This window comes from Acanthisitta chloris, unplaced genomic scaffold (assembly GCF_000695815.1).
Source record: "Acanthisitta chloris isolate BGI_N310 unplaced genomic scaffold, ASM69581v1 scaffold7232, whole genome shotgun sequence".
Lineage (NCBI taxonomy): Eukaryota > Metazoa > Chordata > Aves > Passeriformes > Acanthisittidae > Acanthisitta > Acanthisitta chloris.
The window spans coordinates 150,889-169,248 of record NW_008659850.1 but is presented as its reverse complement, the minus strand read 5'-3'; the positions used below and the strand labels follow the sequence as shown (position 1 = coordinate 169,248).

The 18,360-nt window shown below is 36.9% G+C and overlaps 1 protein-coding gene across 1 annotated transcript in view; it reads right to left on the bottom strand.

Moving 5' to 3' along the window:
• CNTN1 (contactin 1) overlaps window positions 1–17,357 on the bottom strand; it is a gene marked incomplete at its 5' end in the record, with an annotated part of 63,291 nt that extends 45,934 nt beyond the window's left edge. Inside the window, 11 exon segments of the mRNA XM_009069560.1 lie at window positions 1,578–1,753; window positions 2,716–2,843; window positions 3,338–3,488; window positions 5,111–5,228; window positions 7,205–7,329; window positions 8,481–8,662; window positions 8,818–8,911; window positions 10,182–10,388; window positions 11,397–11,492; window positions 14,425–14,597; window positions 17,228–17,357. Coding sequence (XP_009067808.1) covers window positions 1,578–1,753; window positions 2,716–2,843; window positions 3,338–3,488; window positions 5,111–5,228; window positions 7,205–7,329; window positions 8,481–8,662; window positions 8,818–8,911; window positions 10,182–10,388; window positions 11,397–11,492; window positions 14,425–14,597; window positions 17,228–17,357 — 1,580 coding nt within the window.
• Between the last annotated feature and the right edge of the window lie 1,003 nt (window positions 17,358–18,360).

Sequence of the window (18,360 nt, the reverse complement as noted above, 5' to 3'; positions counted from 1 at the left end):
TTCTGTTCCATGAAACACAATTTCTCTGTATAACTTCTGCCAGGTAGCTAAAAGCAATCAGCTAAATAAAATTTGACACAGAGTGGTTTTATTTGCTCTTTTACAGAGAATAACTTTATTGGGGGCTTTACTCTTTAAGCTCTTTTTTTGACTGACAGTCAGACTAATTTCAGCCTTTATCTTCTAAGGATAAATTAATGCCATTAGGAGGTGATTCAGGCTTTTTCAAGATATTCTGATGCACTGATTACTACTGAAGTGTAAATATAAACCTATCAGAAGAGTCTTAATAACCACACGCAGAAAGCGTTTTGAAAGATGCCAGTGTACTGGTGAAGATCTACATACTTTGTAATTCCTGGGGCAACACAAAATACACTGCACACCCTTCTACTGAGTCAGGACATAGACTTTCAGGAAATTTATTGCAGAAAGGGTTTTATATCTTTGGGTTCCAATGTTTTTCAGCTGATCTTACCATACTTCTACTGGCTTGTTGGACAAGGGCTTGTTCTCTCTCTGAAAGAGAGTAGTGTGATGTCTTAGGGATGTTTTACAATTCAGCAAATGAGCAACTTAAGGCAACTCTGACTCCTCTGGTTTGTTCCAAATCAGGCTAAAATAGTTAGGTTTGAAACATCTTCTCACATGTAGATAAACAGATATTGAAAGAGAATAAAAGAATCTCTTAGTCCATGGAAAAATCAAATAATATTGCCAGCCTAGGAAAAGGACTCTGCAGGAGGCACTGTTACATGGTACATCATTTTGAACATGGAGCTGAAACTAAACATGGTCCCTGGTGATCCCAAACACTATAGGTACCATTAGAAACCTTTTCTCTCCATATCCACAGTTCCTATTGGCAGCACAAAGCAAGAGACATCTAAATTTGAGGATTTTTGTATCATTTAAACCCAGAACAACAGAATAAATATATACACACATGGGCAACCACTCTGACATTTAAGAATATTAGATAAATCAGGATGTAATGAAAGGATTTATAATCAAGGTATTAATTTTGAATAAGTCTGATAGATGACTGTAAAAACATAACCATACATGCAAACACAAAAGAACTATGATTCCTCTTTCTCTGCCAAAATGAGTGTTGTTGTATTAACTTGTCTAGCCTTCACACAAACTCTTCCTGCTCAGTGTTTACAGAGTGTTTGACTCCTACCCACCATCTGTCCCAGTCTTGTGCCAAATTCCAGAAATGCTGATGAGAAAAACACGAGCAAGTAAAAGTGCATGCTTATGTACACTTTTTTGAGATAATTTTCACCCTGTTTATGATCAGGCTATCTGCATAACAGCTATTTTCACTAGTGGGATATAACCAAGGTACCAAAATATTTGCATCAATTTAGAAACCTGATTTTCATTATCTACCTGCAAGTGGCTACATGTCTGTAAGGTGTCCAAATTGTAATTCAATTTTATGTTCTTGGCCTACTGCATCTTTCCAGACCTGAACCAACACAATAGAAGAAGTAAACCAGAAAAGACAGCTATTCATAACAAAGAAAACTAGGCTTTCACATATTAAATAAGGATCTGTAGTATCTTACCATAACATTCCTTTCATAATGTTCATGCTCTTTCTCAAAATCTATTACGAAGCCATTTAGAGACCAAATAAATGTCAGGTCTAATGTGGGATCATGGGATGCAATGCACTGCATTGTAGCATTCTCTCCAACGGTGACATCCACATTCAACGGAGCTAAAGTGATCCTTGTAGCTTCTGTGAAGTTACAGCAAACATGGAAAATTCCAATAAATAAATGTGTATCCAAATGTAAGCTCAGCTCCATTACTGTTAGATTATACATTAACCACTCTCTCCAACTCCAATTTACATGTTATTCATACAGCTACATCTCAAAGAACCAAACTGCAAAAATCAAAGTTTAACAATTCATTTGGTACAATAAATTTTGTATGTATCAGCCAGAAAATTGCCTTCATATGATCTGATGCTACAGATTAGTTCTTACAGCAGTACATCAAGATTGAGGCATTGAGCTGTTGCATTCAGCATGATTTCTGGGACAGAGATTAAAAATGTATTTGATAAATGACTCTTCTACTATCAGTGGTACTTGCTAGACATAGCTGTTCAAGAATGTGATCTTTCCTGTCTGTAGTCTACAGATATTTAATTATTTGACATCAGATTTATAATACACAGTTAAGGATATCACTACTCAACCAATGAGTACTAATACTCATAAAGAAAGGGAATTTAGCAATGCAGTCATACAGCTATCTGCCCTTACCTGACAAATTTAATGCATAATTCTTTAACCGCAATGCTCTCTCAAACTAGCTTACCCCACAAAAAAGAAAAGAAAAATTAAGGAAGGTCAGTAAGAGTCCCATTTCTCTGAGTCATGGCCTCAGAATCACACCTAGGCATGATTAATGAATGCATTAAAATACGCCAATTTAATGGATCTGATTTAATAATCTCTTACGGAAAAATCAACCCTGAAAATTGAGATAGTGTTAGAAACTGGGGCAAACGTACCCATTTCGTACTGAGCAATATGCTTTAGATGCATCAATTCCTTCTTAATGAGCAATTAAATAAGAAATAAAAGATGCAGAACAGCTTGCAAAAGCAGTGCAATGCTGGAACTAAAGTTAGTGATTTCGAATTAAGAGATTCTACTCAAAACAAATTAATGCAACTCTGAGGTTTACCTGTCATTTCTAGAACACCGGTGCTATTAGCTTTTCCTCGGTTATTTTCTGCAAAACAGGTGTAGCGACCTTCGTCCAGCTTTGTGACATTGATAATTTCCAGGCTCCCATCATCCCAGATACGTATGCTATGGAAAGGTAAAAAAAATGCATCAAGAGGAATTAGGTTTTCTATTAGAGAGCAATACTTTCAGTAGAACTGTAGTAAGTGAAATAACCAACCACAAACATCCTTTGAAAGCTCACATCTAACTACTGGATTTATAAACACTCCTATAGTAAAAAAACGTTTAAAGAGACTATGGTATGAGTAGATATCTCACATTGCTGGAGCAAGAGAATGTACATCTATTCATATGAACTCATTCAAATATTTTGCCTAGAGTCTTATGATACAATTCAATTGTTGAATGTAACCACCACCAAACAGACTGGCTATAGTTGGATATGCTGCCAGCTAATTAAATCCACACTGCTAGTAACATTTTGGCATATTGTTTTCCTGAAATCACATATTCTCCTGCCCCTGTAGTCTGCAAAAGCAAGAACTAGCCTACAGGATCAATAGACACGTAAGGCAACATTTTAAGGCTTGTGGAGTTCACTAACAGTCAATACTAACCGGCTCCCATTTACAAGCAATTCGGTTCCTTTGCTCCAGGAGAATTTTGGCTTAGGAGCAGCTTTAGGTTTGCACTCAATGATTACACGCCCCCCTTTGGCTGCTAGGATTTTCTTCTTCATAGGGTTCAGTTCAAAAGTAGGAGGTGAAGCTGAAAGCAAAACATTAACATGAGTATTGCTGTTACTAATTTTACTGCAAAATACAATTTGTCTGAAACACAAAATAAATGACAGAACTATTGAATTGTTTACGAATGTCCATTATTCAGACCACTGAGAAAAATAATCACACACAGAGATGTGCTGGGAAGTAGGTGGTGATCTAAGAGAAACAGTAAAAATCATTATGTAGTTCTGTGCTGTGTTACACTAGAGGTTTCTTTCTGTTGATTTCTGAACTTTCATCTAAGTTTAATCTAACAAGATCAAAGTCCACTAAAATCAATAGAAAGTTCCTCCCTTTCAAAAGGCCTTTTGATCAGTCCTAATAAAATTCAGATTCCTGGAGACGAATTTCTGTAACAAGTTGCTCACTCGCTCATACTTCTAATGAATCACTGGGTTTACTTTTCAGCATTTTTAACCCCCCCTCTACCAGATTTAAGGTTGTGCCCTTCATCTTCTTTTTGGTTTTCTCTTTGGCCAGCTGGCCTTGGGTGCACTCTCAGATGTACAAAAGTAATGAGACTTGACTGTAGGAAGCACCACAGAAGTCTCTGAGGTCAGACCTTTGCTTACTAATTTTCTCTTTATTTGAAACCTAATAAAAGGAAAAAAGCTTTTAATTACTTTGCATCTTGGCACACCATCATTGTTAATCATGCCAGCGAGTGTGTGCACAGCCTGAGGAAATCAGGCTATTAATTAACTACAGAAGTACAGAGCAAAACTCTGACAACTATCCACATCTTACCAACACTGAATTTTGAAAATGTGCATGCAAAAAGTGCCTGTTTTGCCCAATCCAGGCTGGTAGTGGATAGCAATGGAAGAATGGTGTAGGATGAAGTATTGTTGTGCAGTGAGTTGGGAAAACCAAGACTAGTTTAGCTCTTGGGAAAGTCTGAAGGCAAGTGTCAGATGGAAAGAACCCAGTGTAACTACCACGGGGAAATCTAGGAAAACCATGTCATACAGCCAGTGCACGTGCTCTAATGGCACCAGTAAAGACATCAGAAGTTGGTTTAAGGCTGAGCACTGTGGATCTGAAACTCAAATTTCTCCTTAGGAGAACACAATGGACTAATAACTACATCCAGTCACCAGGCTGGCACAGCTATATTGCACACAAACATTGCAGCTTGGCCTATAATGGGCTGTAGAAGGCAAAAGCAAAGGGAAGAGTAAAGACAAGGAGTTTCAATGGCCAAGTGACTGACAACATGGTTTCTAAAACGGCAGATTTTTCCCCACAGAGGAGTGAGTATAGGAGAGCAAAAAAGAAAATGCTTTTCAACCTGTTCTGCAAGTTTGAAAGGGTAAGCAGCAACTCTATGTGCTTCATGTAATTTCTGCACTATCAGTTCCTCTGATAGGTAAGAGCAGCAAGAAAACCTCAGAAATAATACAGCAACATCTCCCACAAATTAGTAACTTTATTCCTCAAGCTGTTGTCACAACCCAGCTAGAGAGCTCAAATAAACCCCATCTCACATAGACTGAGGGTTCTTAGCTTTATCCTCACAGGAATCTGTTACAAAGCAATACCTACAAATCTGACTGCTACCTTACTCAACCCTGAAATAGTAAGTACAGAAATAATCCTACTGACCAACAATCTTCAGTTCAGCGTTTGCATAAATAATTCCATGTGTGTTTTCTGCTATACACTGGTACATTCCAGCATCGTCAAACGTCAGGCTTTGAATTCTTAGTTCACCTTTCCGGAACTGAAACACCGAAAAAATAAAAAACCCAAGATATTAATAGACACTACATATGCTGAATAATTCACACCCATCCACATTCATTCTTGTTTTTGCTTTTCAGTGACAGTGGGTTCACCTTCTTTTTTAAAGAAAAATTCGAGGTCGTTCAATACTTTTCTGGAGAAGTCCTAGCTAAGTGGCAATAGACAAATTTACTCTTCAGTCCCCTGTATTCATTTCAATGCAACCACTACTGATTCAGAAATCAAACCCAAGGAATTAAGTTAATTTTATGCACATAAGCTTTGTTACACCATGCTCACTGTTCAGTATTTTCTATTTTATGTACATTGCTCTACAACAGTAAAAAAGTCAAAGCAAGTCCCAACAAGGTAGGGATTTTTCAGATTTTTCTGGGAGATAGAATAAACTATTTTCTATTACTGTGTTTCAATACAAAAAAAAGCAAAAAGAATGGTAAATAAAAACAAGATGCTTCATCTATTTATAAAAAAATGTGTACAAAAATGCACAAAGTGTGTTGGGACATTTTGTAAATCACAAACAAATGTCACTCTGTTTTTGAATGATTACATTAATAAATTCTGTTTCTTGTGACAATCAGGCTGAAAAGCTTTACACCTTGTGTCTAAGTACATTGGAGTGCATAGAGCAGTGGAAGATTAAAAGCATACTATTCATCAAAAAATGTATGTCAGAAAATACGTTTCCTTTAATCTATTCTAAAAAACATTTAAATCAGATTTTACACAAGGAAACTTTGCTTTGTTCTAAGTGAAATACCTAATTAAAAATTATCTGATTTAGAAACAAGCTGTATTTTCAAGACAAGTAACATATTTTTGCTATTTTCCATTTGGAAATCATCTTCACATCATATTAACACACAGCCCAATCTTTTGGTGTACTACTGAAGAATGACACACTGCTTTCTGCAATCCAGTATGGAGATTTTGTCAGTGAAAGCCAAGTTCAGTGGGGACCATCAAGCAACTCACTTGTTAAATTACTTGTTCACAATAACTACCAAGCTTGACAACAGCATTGTTTTTCCATGTTTAAGCTACCTCCATATGGCACATGGTGATATCCCTGTTCTCCCTCAACCTTACCTATTTTTCTTGAGATATACACTCAAAAAACAAGCTGCCTCGTTCTCTTTTTTTGTTTGCTTTCCAAGCTCAGAGTCACCACAGCTCAACAGATGCAGCACCACATTGTGCCCTCTTATGTTCTCATTGTTTTTGAATGGCTCCATCCCTAGATGTGTTCAAGGCCACGTTGGATGGAGCTCTGAGCAACCTGGTCTAGTGAAAGGTGTCCCTGTCCACAGCAAGGGGGGTGGAACTAAATGATCTTTAAGGTCCCTTCCAACTCAGGCCACTCTGTGATTCTATGTCAGAAAATGTATGTTGTTTAAACAAAATAGCCAATGTAATAAACTTAAGTTATCAAACAGAACTCCTTTAAACTTCACATCACCTAAACATTTGCAACATTATGTGCCCATAAAAATGTGAAAAAAATACAGGATATAGAAAAAACCACTGATAATTTACAATACCCTCTTTCTTCTCAGATCTCTACTGACTCCATGGATCTTATATTTTTAAAGACACAGTCATGTTTAATGTGGTAAACAGGATTACTTTTAAAGACAAGCTGACAAACGTTTTTTATCAGAGAGAAGAAAAGTACATTCATCATTCACTTAAACATGCCTGGATAAAAAGGGGTATCTATCTCCCAAACATGTGGTCAAAAGATAAGTTCATAATTCAAAGCTGAATACTAAACAGCCTAAAGAAATAAGAGAAAAATGAGATAAAACTTTTCAAAACATACTTCTATAGCTAATGCACTTTGAATCAGCAAATATTTGTATCATTATAATTTTCTTTTAACCTTTTAATAATGCATGCTTCAAAAAAAACCTTCATCTGCTAATCTTGTGTTATCTATGGCATTATACTTACTGAGTGACCATTCTTCAACCACCTAATTGTTGGCATAGGCTTGCCTGCAGCTACACAAGGCCAGTACAGGTCACTGCCTATATCCTTCTCTGTGTCATTGATATGTTCTACCCACTCAGGAGCAGCTGAAAAATCAGATACACAATGCATTGTAAAAGTAGCACATACATATTTAATGAACATTATGTTGTATTAATTCCACTGCCTTTTTCATGATACTTAAACAGGCAACACAAAGTAAGGATGATAACTCAGCAATGCACCAGCACAACAAACAATGAAGAAGCTTTTGTATTACGACAGATGCAAAATAACTACAAACTATTTTGTGTAAGAAGAAAATGTGGGATTGAAGTAATGGTTAGTGAATGACTGAAGACATTAGATGTTGCCACTTATACTGAATCCGTAGATTACACAATGTGGAAATTAACACCATGAAAATGATAGTCAAATGACATGAACTTGTCCAAAGCAATGTATTTACTGAAAGGATCTCCAAGAAATTGTTCTCTTGGTCCAGAGAAGACATTAAAGAAATTAATATTGAAAATGGTCCAGCATTTTTGCTTGCCCTAAGCAAAGAAAGCTATTTATTAGCTTTACTTATTATAAGCAGTAACAACCTTCCCACACTTATTTTGAATTTATCTCACTGAAGTTCTAGCACTTAACTGAGGATCTCAACTCAGAAGATCTTCTGTGCAGTCAGTGAAAAGAGACAGAAATCTTCTGAAGGTAATTCACATATTAAGTGTGACCTTTTTGTGCCTCAGTCAGTGAGTCAAGTTACTTAGCATGATTCCACTATGAGCAGTAAGTTACAATTTCTTGGTTACCTAATTTAACCAAATGCATAAATGGAAGAGACAGAAAGTGGAGGAATAAAAAAATGTGTGTAGCTAAGATAGAAAACAAACAAAATGAGAAAACAAGGAAGCATAACAAGCCTAATGATCTCTTTCTCTTCCTGGAAGTTGTTTCACTTCAAATACTCCAAATTTTTTTAATTTCTATTATGAATAATCATATTAATACTAACACATGTAACACTAGGTGTATACACCAGCTATCACAACAAGGCAAATTGAGTAGCCATTCAATTAATACACAAATATTATGCCTAGGATTTAATGTGTGGAATTTTGATTTTGCTCTGTGAAGCTGAAGAGCAGTGTGTGAGGAAGATCAACACTGACATAGAGTATGAAAATATAGATATTTCCAACATAACTAAATGCAACATAGATCATCAAGAAGAAAACTTTCTTCCTACCTTGTACATAAACTCTTGCTTGATGTTTATCTTTTCCTTTATAGTTTTCAGCTTCACACTCATAAAGTCCTTCATCTTCATATTGAATATTGAAGATCTTAAGAACTGCACCAGACATGCTTATCTCAGCAGTGGCTGGCAGGGGCTCAAGGTATTTACTCCATCTGAGTTCAGGAACCGGACTTGAAAAGGTACAGTAAAGTACAAATCAGCATGTTCAAGAACTGGTTGTTAAACTGCAGACTACAAAAAGAGCTTTTGATCATGAAACATGTATTTTCATTCCCCAAAATATGAAAGCAAACAGTGCACTACAATAACTTTAAAACACACTTACTTCCCAAGAGCAAAACACTCCAGTGTCACATTTTGCCCCAGGAGAGCGTATGTGTCCTTGAACTTCACCTTGATATCAGCAGGATAGACTTTTGCTCCTAACAGGAAAAAAAAGATTCTCAGAAAAGGCATGGCAGAAAGGTATGTAATATCAAAATTTCCACAGTTCAAAAAAACTGTTCTTAAAATTCCAGACCTTCTTCTTTACAGTGAATAAACAGCCTGATATCCACAAAACCTAATTTAGCACTGAACCTTTACTAATAAGGCATAATTATTTTACTCAGCAACTAGCTATCTTTCTCTGGATGACACATCCAACATGTTTTACAGAATTTTTAATTACCTTTTAAGCATGACAATGTACTCTGTGTGTGGGTAGACAAAAACCCGGGTCGCGATTTTCCACAGAGTCTTTTACTGGATGGAATATTTTGGTGATTTTGAATTTAAGCTCAAGTTTTTCTTAGTAAGGGTGTGAAGGAGCTAGAGCAGGAAAATATACAGTTCAGTGAAGGCACAGGGATGTAAATGCAATCAAATCTACCTACTGGTGATCCCTATAGGACTCCACTTGCAGTTCTTCTAGATGAAGATTGCAGTGTGAATATTGGCCATGGAAAATTTGGACAAAGATCACTACTTGATAATTACTCAAATTCAATCACAGTAATATGTGAAATTTAACAGATAAAAGGGTCACTGAAATATTGATGATTACTTTATGAGACTAGTGACTGACAGTCTGAATTGGCAAAAGGGAACTTGGCCACTATTTGGAAAACATACAATTCTCATGAAGAAATGGTGGCAAATAATCTAGTAACACAGTCACACAGGTGTGGTAGAAGACTGACCATGAGACACAAAGCCCTTAGGCCACCATTGGACAGGAAATTTTAGCAGGGAAAAGTATTTTCAATTTTCATGGGGGACTTCCTGGGGAAAAAAAAAAAGTAATTCCTGAAGCTATTTATCAACTTTTACATGAAGTTTCTGCATTGCAGTCATACCCCTTTGAATCAATGCCAAGACTAGAAAAGATATTGGGATGAGTACAAGGGCTTAGCACATGAAAGAGATGGGGACTCTAGGGATAAGAACTCTGCTCTCAGTGATTTGAAAGGAAATTCATGAATATATCATATCATATCTATATATATCATAGATATCTCCTTCCCAGAGTTTTCACTGTGGGTGGGGAATGATTTGGACCTCTGCATCTGGAAACTGACACCATTCAGTAGCCATTATAACTTGTCATGTAATTCTCCTTACAGAGAGGAAAGTACTCATTTATTAGCAAAACTATAATAAAAACAGTTAAAACACTGAACATAAATAATATTTCCAATAAATACTTACGATCGGACTGTGGAATAAGTGGAATAAATTTACTGAATACGCTCTTTGTAATTGAAGGGCTGGACACAAAACATGAATAATTGCCCTTATCTGATGCTTCTACATTTGCAATGTAGAGATTGCCATTTGTCTGTGACACAAATCGTCGTTTATCCAAAGCAATGAACACCGGGAACTCATTTAGAAGCCAGCGATAACTGAGATCATCTGGAGGAAAAATTTTCTAGTCAATATTAAAAAACAACATTACCAGCTACTTAGACCATGGAATACAGTCTGCATATAAATTACTTCACTCTGATTTCTAGTTTATAGATTTGTTTTTCAGAGGGAGAGAGATTTATACATGTCTCAGTAGCCAGTTCACATTTGTCTACACTGAACATCAGGCTATTGCTGCCATGAGTTCAGATTCCTGGGGACCCAGCTATAGTGTGCACAGCTCCCTTTGGGATCAGCCTTCCCACAGGAACTGGAGTGGGATGGGAAGACACAGGCAGCTGGGTCTTGACCTTATGCAATTGAGAAGCTGACACCAGTCTCAACCTTAGAGTATTTTAACTAGCAATATGCTTCAGATCTTCAGTCCCTTGCAATACTTTCAGACTTTAGTATGAAAACTAAACTGTTACCCCGTTTTACAAAGTAGAGGAGATGCTAACAGCCAAATCCAGCCCCCATGATGCAACTGCAGATGCTTAAGAATATGGGCATAATCCCTGCAGAGCTCTTCAGTAGCTAATGATGAGAAAAAGGCACTTCCAGTGCATAAATCACCTCATCTCTGAGCCTCTGGGGGTGCCTACTGCTGTCCCATGATTTTAACAAGAGACCATGACCAGATCAGTTGAGCTGATTTCATTAGGTGGAATGTAACTGGGCCCTGTCCAAGACCAGCAAAAAGTCCAGGATGACACAGTGACAGACAGAGTGACATGTACTCAGGTCTTTTGATTGGCAGGTCAAATCTCCTCTCTGTTACTGAGATTAGTCTGAGTAATTTTATTTGTAGTACCACAACCTATTTGAAAATTCAACAATATCCTTTATGTATGGTCAACAACAAACACATATTCAAAATGGAAGTCTAACCTAAATGGACATTCTCAAGTTGCATAAAAGTTACTGTTTAAGTAAATTTAAAGGAAACTTGTAAAAACAAATATAAATTTCTCTTTTAAGACATTGAAAATGAATCACTTTGAGCTGAATTACCTGGGTAGTGGTAAGGGGGCTCACAAAGAAGCACTGCTCCAACACCTTCTCTCACCTTAACCTCGTAGCGTTCCTCAGGTGGAAAGGGATCCAGATCTAGTTCAAAAAAAGCAAGGGAAGGAAAATTGCATTTTTCACTACAAAAAATTTTTATTATTATTACTTTCAGTCCTGTAGAGCTTAATACAGAAATACAACAATACATGGCAGATAGATACCAGTGGACCCCTAACGCCAGTTTTGCTTGTCATTATCAAACGAAATGGTTTTTTTTCAGTAATTTTGTCATCATAATTGCAAATGCCAGGGAAAAAAAGAATGGTGTGCATTGTATTCTTAAGAGTCGTCAGGTGACTTATATTTGAAGAAGGAATCCCAGGAAGAGAAAGGAAAGGATTTTATGTTATTTTTCAACCTGGTTTCTCCAAAATGCAAGTACAATTCTTTGCTGTTACCTAAAGTGGCTTTTCTAAAATGACCTAGCTGCCCTCTCTGACAACTCCAGCAGCTAACTGGCAAGCAGTTAGCTCAGACACATCTTTTGTTCCATATGTTTGGGACAGAAGTGACTCACACTCCAGGTGAAACCTTAGCTGACACTCTTTAAATTCACTTCCATACATCAGAATAATGGGACTATTGTAAAAGAATAAAGAAACAAGTCTTGCATCATCCCACAGACTGTGGGAAAACAGTAATGGTATCTGCAGAGATAAGACAACAGATGCATGAGTAACTTCAACTACATCAGTAACTGCACTATGCTGCTTCTTTTCACTCTTACCCAAATTGAAATTAAACCATAAACACCTTAAGGCAGGAAATGTCTCTTGTGAAGCCTCTCTATGTCACCAAGTGCACTGAGATTGTAGAGTTCCTCACTGAAGTCCTGCTCTAAATGCTATTGTGGTGCAAACAACACCTCTGTAATAGCCAAGTGCAGTATTGCCTTTGAATGCAATATTCTACCAAAGAAATCATCTAAGACAATGTCATGCAGATTACTTCAGCTTTCTTCAATGGCAGGCAGTTATCTGCTTTTACTAAATTCCCAAGGCTGTCTCTGAGATCTAACTAAAACTTAAGTCCAAGGGCAGTCAGTCAGCAACAAAATAGAAAAAGTCAGGACTGAGCTACACAGAAAAAGAGATGAAGTAGAAAATAGAGCCTATTCACTACTGAAAAATGCAATGGATAAATCCAGTAGACACTTTGCATTGTCTAAAAATAATTCCTTATCTTTATAAGAACTGCTATATTTATTAAAAATAGTAAAGGTATACTCCAAGGGCAACCACAGTTATCTGATCTGAATAGCTACAAGAATCTAGGAAGCAACTGCCATTACAGTTTGTCAAATGCATGAAAAACTCTTGTAGGGTTACATCAGTGTTCAAGGAGATGCCTCTCCCAACTTCTGAAATACGAATGTGTATTCTGCTCAAACAGACCAGAAGATAACAGAGATGTTTCCAGTGAATGACTGGATCTTGACTGGATCAATGCCTAAATGGTAGGCATTATAACAGGCTACTCAAAGGACATGTGATTCTTATTTTATATCATTTTACCCTGTGCCTTAGTGCAGTGGAAGTATTTGGTTCTCCACAGCTATCTACCAACTAATTTGAAATATTATTCTTTGATAAAAAAAGAAAGTAAGTATACCAGACTAACTTAGTAAGAATTAGCTACTTGGCTAGACAAGTTTTGCCATTAAAGCCAGGGAAGTGCTTCATCCACATTGGAATACCTCTTTTCATAGAATATCTGCAGCACTGTGAGTATATTCCCATTCCAAACACCAGCATGGACCTTACTATATAACTACTTCCTATATTCAAAATATTAACTAATCTCATGAAAACATTTTCCTTGTTTCAGATATTTTGGTCCTCTTGTAAACTTGCCACTATTATTAATTTCTGCTTTCTTTGGAACAGACTAGTGTTTAAAATCTCTTGCAAGAATAGGAAAAAAAATTACAATCATTAGCAACGAATCTGTTGCTAATTTGATACTGCATTGCACACACATAGTGTAGGGTTTGATGAAAGGAAAACCTATCACTGCTTTACAATTATTTTAGATATTTTACATCACATTTCATGTGCAGACATTTTGTTTATGGTGTTCTTGAATAACCCTAAAACTGTAGGACAGCCACCATGAGTATGTGTGCAACAGTAAAAAAAATATTTTAAAAGACTTTAAGGCACTGGATCTAAAAAGATCTAACAAGATTCTAAAAAGGATCCAGAGGTTTGTGAATGGACACCTGTAAAAATGGATTCCTTGTTTTGTGGATTCCTCTTTTTGTCCTCTGATGAAAAAATATCCAGAGAAAAAGGCATCTTAAGGCAAATTAAAAATCCCAAACACTGTCTTCAGCTGGTAAAATTGTACATAACTCTTCTTGCAGTACATCAGTTTTTTACAATTTGTTGACGGTGCAGGTCTGTACATATGCAAACATTCACAAGAGTGGCTCATGATTGTCAGAAGTGGACAGAAATGTTCCCAGCAGGGTCTTCATTTTTAGCCAAGGAGTCAGGGAACACACTTTACTAGCAAGTGCCACAGCTTCCTCCTGCAGCCATGCCAATTGTGTTTGCACTGCAGCTCCTCATCCCCATATGCCCTCATTTGCACCTTTCATCTCTATTTCCCCTCAGGTCCTATCATGATTCAAAAAGAGCTTGGACATTATTATCTCAAGATCTGGCTCCATGAGTCTTTTCAATTAATAATTTAACTCACTGGGAAGGATGTCACATCAGCTGAATGCTAAGATAAAATGCTTGCAAAACTTATTTTGCGTCAATCTCTACAGACCAATGCATTTAAGGTAATTTTTTTACAGAGTAACAGCTATAGCACATGTTAGCAGAAGACACTGCAATGCAAAACATTAGGCATTTAAAGCTAACCATAAATTTTCTACAAGCAGAAGACACTGCAATGCAAAACATTGGGCATTTCAAGCTAACCATAAATTTTCTACGTTTTGACGTAAACATCGGCTTACATCCAAAACTCAGAGTGGCTTCACTGCTTCTGACAGTTCCAAAGATATTCGACACTACACAGACATATTTTCCAGCATCCCTTGATTTCTCTGGATTATTGATAACAAGTCTGCCTCCCACCATACTGTAGCGTTCCTTTGTTAAATCAATATCCCAGTTGTTGAGTTTCCACCTATTAAAAAAGAAAAGCCAGATGTAAGATTTGGCCAAAAAAAAAGCAAAACTGGTTAAGAAATATGATGTGAAAAATAATTTATAAATTGTGATAAACTATGCAGAGTTATTAATATATTCTATATATGTTTTAAGTTTTTCCTCAGCAGGAGGCACAGATTTGAACTTTTAAACATAACAGTCCCAGTTCTGCCTTCTTGGAGATGTGACATTGGTTAAAACATGATTGCTGACCAATCAGTAAAAGATGCCAGAGCTGGCTATGAATGAGCTAGCAAGTGATCAAGCATGGGGATTTTAAGCACATCCTCAAACAGTTATCTAAAGCCAAACTGAATAACAAAATAGTCCCTTTGTCCCATTGAAGTATGGACTAATGAAATTTTTGAAAACTTGCCGCAGAGGATGAAAATGTTTTGTAAAGCCTAATGTGCCAGTGAAGTCAGTGCAAAAACTGTGGCATGGTTGATTTAAGACCTACATTTGGAAAATTGCTGGACCCTCTCTCCTTAATTATACTGAAACCTCACAGTGACTTCACTGAGTTACTGCAACTTTCACTTGAAGGACTAAGAGAGAAACTGGTGGTCCAGGTCTGGCGTTCACCAATGTCTAACTGATTTTTAAAAAGTTAAAATACACAGAGTGGGAACCAGGATTAAAGATTCAGATTTATAGCTATTACTGTGTCCACAAGGGGGAACCCATAACCTTCTCTGAAAGGAACTGCACAGCTCCTAAGCACAAATAGGGCAGATGCAACATAAATACACTTAAAGATTATAAAATTATTTCAGTGTAAATTATTTTTTTGTCACCAGGTAAAGACAGGTATTAGTATCTGACAGTGAGAATGTACACCCTATGTGTTCCTTCACTATTGAGGATGTACCAAAATATACAGAACTCTCATTTAGAAGTGGAACTTGCAATTGCCATAGAAAGAAACAATAGTAAAAGTATCGGGAACGAAAAAAAAATAATTTTAAACCCCCTAATGAACTGGCAGGATTTTTAAGAGGCAGTAAACAGCATTTTGATCTTCTAGAATTGTAGAGGTATCACTTCAGTCCTGTGAGACATACTACCTGTCCCTGTTACAAATAAATCCGGAAATACCTAAGAATAACTGTCCAGAGAACAGCTTATGCTGCAATGAAAAAGTGGCAGGAAGGACTTATTTACCTCTGAGACAGAAGAATTTAGGCTCAGTAACTGCTAGAGGGCTGAAATGAGGATAACATACTGAGATATACTAAAAATAATGATGTCAGGAGATTAAGGAAAGTGGCCTTATTCTGCATTGCAATTATCATCACATCAGCTACCAGCACTAATTGTCAGATCTGTTCCTAGAGGTGCAATGCAATTCTTTGAGAGTGGCTTCACTAGTTCAGATTTTGCAGAGCCCATGACAGATAAAGAACAGCACCAAAGTTTATGCAGAGCCTGTAATCCCTCTATAGATGGTATAGATGGCATGTAGTCTTTCAGACAGTGTGGGGGAGTCTTTGGATCAACTGGAAGGGATGGAAAAGTATATTAGAGGGTACTGAATCTAAGCATATCTGATGTCTCCACACTTCCAGTCCTTTCCAAGCATGGTGAGAGCAAAGAAGCACAACAGCAAAATGCCATGTAGCAGGGATCATATTCAATAGGGCATTCACAGGTGGTTCTGTATAGGTAGCCAACCTGCTAGCATATTTTAAGAAAAGGCAATGAAGACTAACTAAGCTGTTTTGATGGAAGAACACCATAGTTGACCACAATATTGTAACAGATTTAAAAGAAGAGCCAGCAGACTCAACTGCTTTTTCTGTTCCAGAAACCAGTCTGGGAACACACATAAGTGAGTATTGGGGGCAGATCATAAGATAATATACTGAAAGGGATCTCTTTTGCTGGTCCTTAGGACAATGGCAGCAGTTTTCTCCCTATGACCAGGTTCCAATTTAGTCACAATCTTCATAATGACAATCTTAAGTATATTTTTTCTTTACATAATGAGCACATAATGGCCAACAAACTCATATGGATGCACAACAAAACAGAATTGCTCTCTGCATCAATATAATTATTGTGAAAGAGGTCATGTGTGAATCTCTATTAAAACTAGTTGAAATGTTATTCCAAAAAAGAATTTTTTAAGTCTTCAGTAGCACAGCTGACACATGCTTAAGCATTGCAGAAGTAGATGCAAAAAGAACATGGGATGTAGAATTTAACAGCCAGTCTTTCTCCTTTCAAACAAAAAGTAGGATAAAAAAAGCCTTTCTGAATCAAGAAGAACAAGGACTTGAACCTCAGTCATTTTTAGCCTAAGCTGGAAATACAGCCTTTTAATTACTTTTAAAGGTACTTTTTTTTCCTCCATCTGGATCAGTATTCCTTGCGAAAGCTGAAAACACTTAACACAACAGGAATATACTGTTTTCAAAGCTGTCTAGACACTTTGGCAAATTGAATCAAAGTTGAGTCTTACTCAAACATTGCAAATATCCCTTTTTTTCCTGCCTTACAGACTTTGCATCAACCTTTTAAGGTAGTAAATCATTTAATAACACAATCTGAAACACCCACTGAGTAAAATAATCAAGACCTGAAAATCAAAACAAGAGAGGTTACCTGTAAGTAGGAAAAGGAATTGCTCGAGCTCTGCAGTTCATTGAAACTTGTCCATCTGAAGATTCTTCTGGATAGATGGTATCTATAGGTTGCTCCTCAAAAACAGGTCCATAACCTTTGTTTCCTTCCTCTGAAAACAGAATAGAGTTTCAAATTAATCATTTTTTAATTAGCATCAAACCGAAGATTAATTTGCATCACACATTCCAGATTCAAAATGCAAAGGTCAAAGAACGAGTCCCACAAAGTCAAGCTCTATATGCTTCAACACAACCAGAGCAGTACAGATGACAGTTCTGGCTGTCCTTCTCTGACTCCTGCCTTCTGAGAACTACAGAAATTCAAACTATGTTCCTGTAATACTACCTTGCATGCCTGCTCTGCTAAAATCATAAATTATTTGTCACTGTTCATGCCAAATGTGATGGAGATAATTTTGAATTGAAAACATGCCCTTTAGAAATGCAGTAAGAACAACTTATTTCAGAGACCAACAAATTCTCACCAAACAGGTCCAGGTCCAAAACAACTACCCAAACATTAGTTGTTCCTTATCTTACAACCTAAAAAGCTCCAATGATTTTATATGTTTAGAAATAACCATTACTGCATCACACCAAAAAACCCTTACACTGCAGCAACATAAGGGTTTTTTGGTCTGATGCTATAAAGCTCAAAGCTGACATCAAAACTGAGAATTACATTGTTTCCAGATCACACCTCTGTCTTTCCTTTCTGAGTCTGTCTTTCCTTTCCAGTCTGAGGTGTATGTTAGCTTTCTACCCTCCAAAACAAATTTTGTGAAAAGTCCTATATTGAAAATAATTTCACTTCATAAAGTCAAGTGCTTAAAGGTGAATAAATGTCCAACAGGCTTGACAACAAACAGTATTTTTTAATCTTTATCCTCCATCTGCTGATGCTGTTGCACAACTGGCAGGCTCTGCCCACTCCTGCTGCATTCCCTTCTTTATCTCCTCCAAGCAGACAAGGTTGCTCTTTGGGGTCTGCAGAAGCAAGACTAGGAGCAAAGGTGGAACGTTCTGGGAAAATTCTGCTCAGTAAATCCAGGATGTGACTGGTTTTTCTTCTGCAAAAAAAGCAAATGAGCAGTCTAGGTACAGAATGGCTCT